At 36.3% G+C, this 9,564-nt stretch overlaps 1 protein-coding gene across 1 annotated transcript in view; it reads left to right on the plus strand.

Annotated features, from left to right (window-relative positions):
• Positions 1-448: 448 nt before the first annotated feature.
• The window catches only part of LOC107681629 (ras-related GTP-binding protein C-like), an 11,823-nt gene continuing 2,707 nt past the window's right edge, over positions 449-9,564 (plus strand). Inside the window, exons 1-6 of the mRNA XM_016477948.1 lie at positions 449-860; positions 1,773-1,976; positions 2,125-2,324; positions 3,336-3,450; positions 3,613-3,755; positions 4,090-4,238. Coding sequence (XP_016333434.1) covers positions 675-860; positions 1,773-1,976; positions 2,125-2,324; positions 3,336-3,450; positions 3,613-3,755; positions 4,090-4,238 — 997 coding nt within the window. The 5' untranslated portion in view covers positions 449-674. The remainder of the gene's footprint in view (positions 861-1,772; positions 1,977-2,124; positions 2,325-3,335; positions 3,451-3,612; positions 3,756-4,089; positions 4,239-9,564) is intronic.

The raw sequence follows: 9,564 nt of genomic DNA on the forward strand, positions 1-9,564 counted from the left end.
GCGATTAATCACGATTAATCGTTTGACAGCACTAAATATAACGTAATATAATATAATATAATATAATATAATTATTTTAATCGTATGTTTAACGTTTGAAGCTAAAAGAAAACGTTTCTACAACATAATTCATTTTCTAATTCTAGTATATTAATATAATAAAAATATACAATCTTCATTTTTTAGGAATATAATATTTTTATTTTAATATATTAGCCTATATTTATTTTTACGTTCTCCGTTTGTACATTAAATTCAACACAAATATTTTAGTGTGGGTTCTGCATTATAAAAGAATAATTGGCGGCATTCAATGTTTAAAAAACGTTAAATAGAATACATCGTCTTTCATACATATAATATATCCAGAAAATGTTTCCAAAATGTAAGCGAGAGGTTGATCATCTCAGAGACCGCTCCACTCAGAGGCCTCCCTCACACAGCAGACCTCTCCGCTCGCCTGCAGGCGTTCCCCTCTGCGCCTGTCATATGATCAGCTTCCCGTTTGTTTGTATTCATGCAGCAAGCTAACCGCTACCCACTATGAAACCTCCTCATCTGTATTCAAACTAAACCTGTAATCCACACCGATCCCACCTCAATCACTCAAACAGAGCCCACAGAGTCCACACAGACAGACCAGAGGGATTCAAAGCTTTAAAAACGGGGTTATAATGTCGATCGAGTACGAGGCGCAGCTAGCCGGAAGCCTGGTGGACTCTTTCCCTAAAGATTTCGGCTACGGCGTGGAAAACATGGATATGATGCAGGAAGATCTGGAAAACTCGCCGTCTGCAGACAGTAAACCCAGAATCCTGCTGATGGGACTGAGGCGCAGCGGGAAATCCTCCATCCAGAAGGTCAGATCCCATTGGGATACAGCACTGCACTAACAATTAAAGTACGTTACCATGGTAAAGCCTTGGATTTGGACACTACCGATATAATACCACGCTGTTCTATGAAGTACATAGGTGTAACTTACCGTTTCTTACAAAAACGTACTGTGGCAGTACCAATGGTACAATAATGTAGATGGTAGTGTGTTGTTTTTACGTATACCGTGGTACGTCCAAAAATACCATGGTACAATGGTTCAAACACATTATATTACCACGGTACCATAGTGCCATAGTACTAATAAACTGGACGTGTAATACCATGGTATTATTGGAAGTATCATGGAGTGCCACAAAAATACAATTGTATATGAATTTCAGTAACGTTAACATGGTATTTTTAGACGTACCACACTATTACCGTCACAGTACTATGGTACCGTCACAGTTCTTGTTTTAAGGGACAGTACGTTTTCTAAGCTAAACGTTTTGGTATTTTTTTAAGTGTAACCATTATAAATATATAAATTATATGAATATATATATATATATATGTGTGTGTGTAAATATTTTCAAAATATATATTGTATACACACACACATACAATATATATTTTGAAAATATTCACACACACACACACACATATATATATATATAATTTATATTATTTCAAATATTGCTTCATGTTGCATTTAGAACTATAATTGCAAAATAACATTTCCTGTTATTAAGTAACACTAAATGCTGCTTAAAATCCTTCATCCTCTAGAACTCATTTTCTGTTGGATGTTTGTGGATGAAATAATATTGTTGTCTTTTAAGATGTAACTAGCCTTGTGTTTATAATTGAATAAGGAATGAATCAGTTATGTTTTATAATATCTGTGTTTGTACATTGCATATACACCTATGGTTTAATGTTGTGAATCTCAGGTGGTGTTTCATAAGATGTCCCCAAACGAGACGCTCTTCCTGGAGAGCACCAACAAGATCTACAAGGATGATATCTCTGGCAGTTCCTTCGTAAACTTTCACATATGGGACTTTCCAGGGCAGGTGGACTTTTTCGACCCTACATTCGATTACGAGATGATTTTCAGGGGCACTGGCGCGTTGATTTTCGTCATCGATGCTCAGGTGAGCTGATACAAGTGAAATATAAGAGTGACTGTGATTGAGAGTGCTTGTTGTTTAATATGCATGCTTTCATTTTTACTTTTCCGGTATGTGAATTGGCTCCGTGCCTGGCGCTTACCGTTGTGTTTGGATGTCTCTCTCTCTGTAGGATGACTATGTAGAAGCATTAGGCCGGCTACATCTGACGGTGTCGAGGGCGTTCAGGGTGAACCCGGAGATCAATTTTGAGGTGTTTATACACAAGGTGGACGGTTTATCAGACGATCATAAGATAGAGACGCAGAGAGACATTCATCAGAGGGCTAATGATGATCTAGCTGACGCCAGTCTGGAAAAGCTTCACCTCAGGTTGGTCATACTGATGCTAAAGCCAGATCAGTTTGCCATGATACAGTCTAATAACGGATAGAGAGCGTTTGGTAGGATTATGTTTTGCTTTCAGCAAGTTCCAGCATGTAATGTGTTTGAGAATGAGTACTAAATAGTGTTGTTATTGTTAAATAAAACTGAAACTTCTAAAAAAAAAAAAAAATTCATTAATTGAAATAAAATAAAATATAAATATTTTTTATTAAAAAAAACTAAATAACTGAAATAAAAAAAAAATTAAGTTGAAGTACTGGGATTACTAAAAGTGAAATGAAAATAAATTAAAGCTAAATAGAAATATATTACAAAAATATCAAAAGCACATAATAAAATAACAAAAAAACTCTAAAAATTAAAATATAAAAGTAAAACTTATTTATTAAAATATTAATTCTATAATAGTAAATAATAATACTAAAATAACACTGGTAATGCAAGCAATACATTCTCTTGATATTATATTTCCCCTTTTATTTTTATTCCAGGGTAGATGGATGGTCCTTTTATTGATTAAGTATATATTATGTAAAAATTTAACCTACTTAAAACAGATATCTCTTATGTTAGTGTGCTATATTCACCAGTGTGGGGTTTAGGAAAATATTTTTATTTTCTTTCAAATATTTCATGCAAATCCAAAACTTTTATCCACCTCCAAAACATCTTTTCAAGGTCACTTTGGCCAGGAAAAATAATATTTACCAATATTATCACAGTGTACCATTATTATCGCTACCTAATCAAAACCTGTTGAATAAAATTAAGTCTCAGTCTACACTATTCTAATATACTAAAAATATGTCACATTGTGAAAGTTCAATGTGTTTGTTGTTTTTAAAATTATTTTACTTCCATATAATGTTTCCTTTTTTTAATATTAAGCAAATTGTTCGTTGTCGTTGGAGCTCATTTTTTGGCATTTCTGGATGAAATGTGTTATAAGCCATAATATATTATGTATGAATTATGTTTCTCTTTATTTGTTTTCAGTTTCTATCTCACCAGCATCTATGATCACTCCATATTTGAGGCCTTCAGTAAGGTGGTCCAGAAACTCATCCCTCAACTGCCCACTCTGGAAAACCTCCTCAACATATTCATTTCTGTATGTACACAGCTGCATATCCTCACTTTTATTTTCCTCTTTAAATGAAAGAATGTCTCTTTCCGATTCTAGATTGCGAACTGAGCGAGATTCCATTTGTACTGTACTTGGTCTAGTCAAAATCCATAGTGCATATTTGTCAATATATTGTTCCCTTTTTAGAATTCTGGGATTGAGAAAGCGTTCCTGTTCGATGTGGTCAGTAAGATCTACATCGCCACGGACAGCTCTCCAGTGGACATGCAGTCATACGAGCTCTGCTGTGATATGATCGATGTCGTCATTGACGTCTCGTGTATTTACGGGTGAGAAACTGGGATGCAGTGCTCTAGAAATTCACTACCATTTAAAAGTTTGGTGTTGGGACGTTTTTTTTTTTTATGTTTCTGAAAGGCATCTGTTAAACTCATCAAGGTTGCATTTAAGCAAACAAACAGTTAAAACAGAGAAAAATGTGAAATGTTATTACAACTTAAAATAATTGTTTTGTATTATAATATACTTTAAAATGTAATTTATTTCTGTAATGTGAAGTTAAATTTTCAGTTTTGTCATTCTAATATGCTGATTTGCTGATTTATATTGTGTCTTCTGTTATGTGTTAGAGCTTTTTTTAACCCATTTATTGAATGTTTTTAGCCTAAAAGATGACAGCAACAGTAACGCTTATGATAAAGAGTCTCTGGCCATCATAAAGCTGAACAACACCACAGTGCTTTACCTGAAGGAGGTCACCAAGTTCCTGGCTCTGGTCTGCATCCTGAGAGAAGAGAGCTTTGAGAGAAAAGGTACAGACGTTTGACATGATCATTCGCTATAGAATATCAGCATGTTTCTTGACTCGTGCGAAGGTAAAGTACCACTTAGAACCATTTTTGGCTCTCCAAAGAACCTTTCGGCAAACAGTTCTTAAAAGAACCCCTGATTTCAAAAATCGAAAGAATCTTTTTTCCTATACAGAAACTTTTGTGTAATGGAAAAGTTCCATGGATGTTAGTTCTTCACTGAACCACAGATGCCATAATTAAAGGGTTAGTTCACCCAAAAATGAAAATTCTTCCATTAATTACTCACCCTCATGTCGTTCCAAACCCATAAGACTTTCGTTCGTCTTCGGAACACAAATTAAGATATTTTTGATCAAATCTGAGAGCTCTCTGACCCTGCATAGACAGCAATGCAACTGCAGTGTTCCCAGGTCCAGAAACGTAGCAAGGACATCTGTAAAACAGTCCATGTGACATCAGTGGTTCAACCGTAATGTTACGAAGCTACGAGAATACTTTTTGTGTGCAAAGAAAACAATAACATAATTTATTCAACAATTCTTCTCCCCGAGTTACCGTCTTCCACCATTTTGGAGCGTATCCCAAAACGTAATCAGCATTGTTTACGTTCATGGTTGAACCACTGATGTCACATGGACTATTTTACCGATGTCCTTGCTACGTTTCTGGACCCGGGAACATTGCAGTTGCATTAGCCGCTTTTCCACTGTCGGGCCAGTGCGAGCCAGTGCTTTAAACGGGCCGGGCGGGGCTAATAGCCTCGGACCTGTAGCACTCTGTAATGTGAAGTTAAATTTTCAGTTTTGTCATTCTAATATGCTGATTTGCTGATTTATATTGTGTCTTCTGTTATGTGTTAGAGCTTTTTTTAACCCATTTATTGAATGTTTTTAGCCTAAAAGATGACAGCAACAGTAACGCTTATGATAAAGAGTCTCTGGCCATCATAAAGCTGAACAACACCACAGTGCTTTACCTGAAGGAGGTCACCAAGTTCCTGGCTCTGGTCTGCATCCTGAGAGAAGAGAGCTTTGAGAGAAAAGGTACAGACGTTTGACATGATCATTCGCTATAGAATATCAGCATGTTTCTTGACTCGTGCGAAGGTAAAGTACCACTTAGAACCATTTTTGGCTCTCCAAAGAACCTTTCGGCAAACAGTTCTTAAAAGAACCCCTGATTTCAAAAATCGAAAGAATCTTTTTTCCTATACAGAAACTTTTGTGTAATGGAAAAGTTCCATGGATGTTAGTTCTTCACTGAACCACAGATGCCATAATTAAAGGGTTAGTTCACCCAAAAATGAAAATTCTTCCATTAATTACTCACCCTCATGTCGTTCCAAACCCATAAGACTTTCGTTCGTCTTCGGAACACAAATTAAGATATTTTTGATCAAATCTGAGAGCTCTCTGACCCTGCATAGACAGCAATGCAACTGCAGTGTTCCCAGGTCCAGAAACGTAGCAAGGACATCTGTAAAACAGTCCATGTGACATCAGTGGTTCAACCGTAATGTTACGAAGCTACGAGAATACTTTTTGTGTGCAAAGAAAACAATAACATAATTTATTCAACAATTCTTCTCCCCGAGTTACCGTCTTCCACCATTTTGGAGCGTATCCCAAAACGTAATCAGCATTGTTTACGTTCATGGTTGAACCACTGATGTCACATGGACTATTTTACCGATGTCCTTGCTACGTTTCTGGACCCGGGAACATTGCAGTTGCATTAGCCGCTTTTCCACTGTCGGGCCAGTGCGAGCCAGTGCTTTAAACGGGCCGGGCGGGGCTAATAGCCTCGGACCTGTAGCACAGAGTCCAAAATCACGCTGCGTTTCCACCGTCGGGCCAGAAGCTCCGCTGCCCCTTATCAGAAAACTAATAAGAAATAAGTCACTGGAACTAGCGCGAGCACAAAACGAACATGATAAAAGCGGCCATTTGTTTTGCATGCTTTGTTAAAGATTTAAATCCAAAAGCATCGATTTTTTACAATAATAAGTGATACATTGATCATAATGAGTTAATTTATCAGGATTGCAAATTAGTCACACAGAAATAAAGCGGTATGAACATAGCCTACCTACTTATTCAGTCGAGTCTTTTTTTTGTTTATTTGTAGTCACCGTAGCCTATAGCCTATACATCACATTTAGAAAGAATGATCATTTCTATATTTTTATAAAAGCTCCCGAACAAAAACCATTATTATATTTTTATGACATACGCGGAGCTAAACTCTCGAGACGAGACTTATTATGACAGATAAAATATGTTACTAAATAAATACACGATTATGATAGAGAATAAGAAGCTGACGTCTGATTTCTTCAAGCGGTCATATTTGCCATGTTTACTATGGTAACGTTAATGGCTAGCGTGCATAGTCTTTTGCATCGCTTATAAATATTTTTTTTGCCTTGTATGCTGATCATAATCCACATCGGATCAAGTTATTTCAAACACTCGCTGCTGTCTGAAAGTGAGTTTTGAACTAAAATTATTTTAAAAGTCTTTAATGCTGGTGTTAACTTTATGAAATGATCCGCGGTGCTGGCGCTCTCCAGACGCGGAGAAACTCCGCCTTTGTTGAAACGCGACTGGCCCTGGCACGCACTAGCACGCCCGCTTTTGTCCCGACAGTGGAAACGCGGCTAATGCTGTCTACGGAGGGTCAGAGAGCTCTCAGATTTTATCAAAAGTATCTTAATTTGTGTTCCGAAGATGAACGAAGGTCTTACGGGTTTGGAACGACACGAGGGTGAGTAATTAATGATAGAATTTTCATTTCTGGGTGAACTAGCCCTTTAAGAGTGTCAAATTTTTCCAAAATGTTTGTTCTTCCATTGGTTGGTCTCACGCTATATGGAAGCCCGTTTCCGCCACTGAATAAAAAATAAAAAAAGGTTATTGCAACTTTTTATCTCACAATTCTGACTTTTTTTTCTCAGAATTGAGTGATACAGACTCGCAATTCTGACTTTTTCTCAGAATTGTGAGATATAAACTCGCAATAAAAAAGTCAGAATTGCGAGATAAAGTCACAATTGCGAGATAAAAACTCGCAATTCTGACTTTTCTTTCTCTGAATTGTGAGATATAAACTCGCAATTGCGTGTTATAAAGTCAGAATTGTGAGATATACACTTGCATTTCTGAGAAAAAAAAAGTCAGAATTGTGAAATGTAAACTTGCAATTGCGAGAAAAAAGTCAGAATGAGGAGTTCACAATACTTCACAATTCTGACTTTATTTCTCAAAATGTATATATCTCACAATTCTGAGGGGAAAAAATCAAATTGTGCGATAAAATTCGCAATTACCCTTTTTTATTTTTTATTCAGTGGCAGAAACGTGCTTCCATACTATTCCAATAAATTAGCTGCTATAGTTAAATAACTATTAAAATAACAAAGTGTCGTAAACAGTAAAAAAATTTACAAGAGAAATCATAAATATCAGCTATCAAGCAGTATAACAGACTATTTTTGTACAACTAAAATAACTGGAAATGAATGACGCCAGACTTCTAGTCAAATTCTACATTAAAAATAAGATGGATAATTAGGGCTTTTCAATTTAGTACAATTAATTGTAAAAATGAAAGTGCAATTAAACATTTCTCATGACCCATGTGCAGGCAATCGGCGGTGCACCCCAGCAGCAGCGGTAACGGCCTGGCCCGACTCAAATCCACAGCACTGAACGGTACACCCGGTACACCCGTTTAACCCAGGACACACGGACTTCTAAGAACACAGGGCCTTCACACTAGTGCGCTGAACGTGTGCCAACGTACACGTGAGATTACTGGAGCGTTTCTCTAGTTATACCTGCTGTTCCAGGACCTGAGAGACACTTCAGGACACTCATACAGGACAGACTACATTGCTGCTTTTTTGTGATATTTTGATGTGTGTGTGTGTGTGTGTGTGTGAGAGAGACAGAGAGATCGTGTGCAAGCACAGCATCAGCTGTTATAGTGGGGGAAATGGGAAATCTTTAGTTTAGCCAACAGAATGAGGCACAATGAAATTATCTAAAATTGTCACACTGAGGAAATACAATCTCAAAACCAGTGAGCTGCCTATCATTTTTATATCATTAAGTGTTTATGGTGGCCAAAAGTGTTGTCTAGGTAAGACACTCTCTCTAAGTTTCGAGGCACAACCCACTTTTCAGAGGTTTGAGAGTGAATTTTACAACAACAACAAAAAAACATGTTCAAGTGACATTTCACAAACCAATCAAAATGAAAAATTGCTTAAATTATGCCTATTTTTAGGTGCATTAAAATATTTACATTGTGATAAAACACATTTTAACCAAATTCTCATTGCCGTCAATAAGAAAATATTACTATTTTATTATTTTTTGTAATTCCCATTATTCACAAATTTTCTATATTTTCATTACTTTAATGCAGTATATTGTTACAATAAAACTGTATTATTTAAATCATTATAAAGGTTGTACAATAAATACCATGTAATTCTTTATCATTCAAAACAATATATTTTTTCACATTTTTTTTAAATGAGAATACAGGGTTGTTTTTGTTTTGTTTTTTTCCTTTTTTTTAAGAATTTGGGTGAAATGTACTTAAATCTTATCAAATTTGTCACAATGTGACATTTTAAATTGAAAATAGGCTTAATTTTCTTTAAGCAATATATTTCCTATTTCTTGCTTTTGGTTTTGGGGTGAAATATGACCTGGACATGTTAGATTCACTGACTTTATTTCTCAGAATTGCAAGTTTATATCTCACAATTATGACTTTCTGACTCGCAATTGCGAGTTTATATCTCACAATTTTGAGAAAAAGTCAGAATTGCGAGTTTGTATCACTCAATTCTGAGAAAAAAGTCAGAATTGTTAGTTTGTATCACGCAATTCTGAGAAAAAAAAGTCTGAATTGCGAGATAAAAAGTCGCAATTACCTTTTTTATTTTTTATTCAGTGGCAGAAACGGGCTTCCATACACGCTATGTGAGTGGCTGAATAGTTGATATTTCAGACTGCTCTAACCAACAAAATGATAAAAGCACCACAGTGTTTCTTTCTTAAAGATGTCGCGTTTGCAATTTCGCACATGGCTCATGTCTCTATCTTCAAATCCACAACGGTACACCCAGGAGCCTGGTTTAACCCAGGACACACGGACTTCTAAGAACACAGGGCCCAGGGCCTAGTGCGCTGAACGTGCGCTAATGTACACGTGAGATTACTGGAGCGTTTCTCTAGTTATACCTGCTGTTCCAGGACCTGAGAGACACTTCAGGACACTCATACAGGACAGACTACATTGCTGCTTTTTT

This window comes from Sinocyclocheilus anshuiensis, unplaced genomic scaffold (genome assembly GCF_001515605.1).
Source record: "Sinocyclocheilus anshuiensis isolate Anshui unplaced genomic scaffold, SAMN03320099.WGS_v1.1 scaffold1524, whole genome shotgun sequence".
Classification (NCBI taxonomy): Eukaryota; Metazoa; Chordata; class Actinopteri; order Cypriniformes; family Cyprinidae; genus Sinocyclocheilus; species Sinocyclocheilus anshuiensis.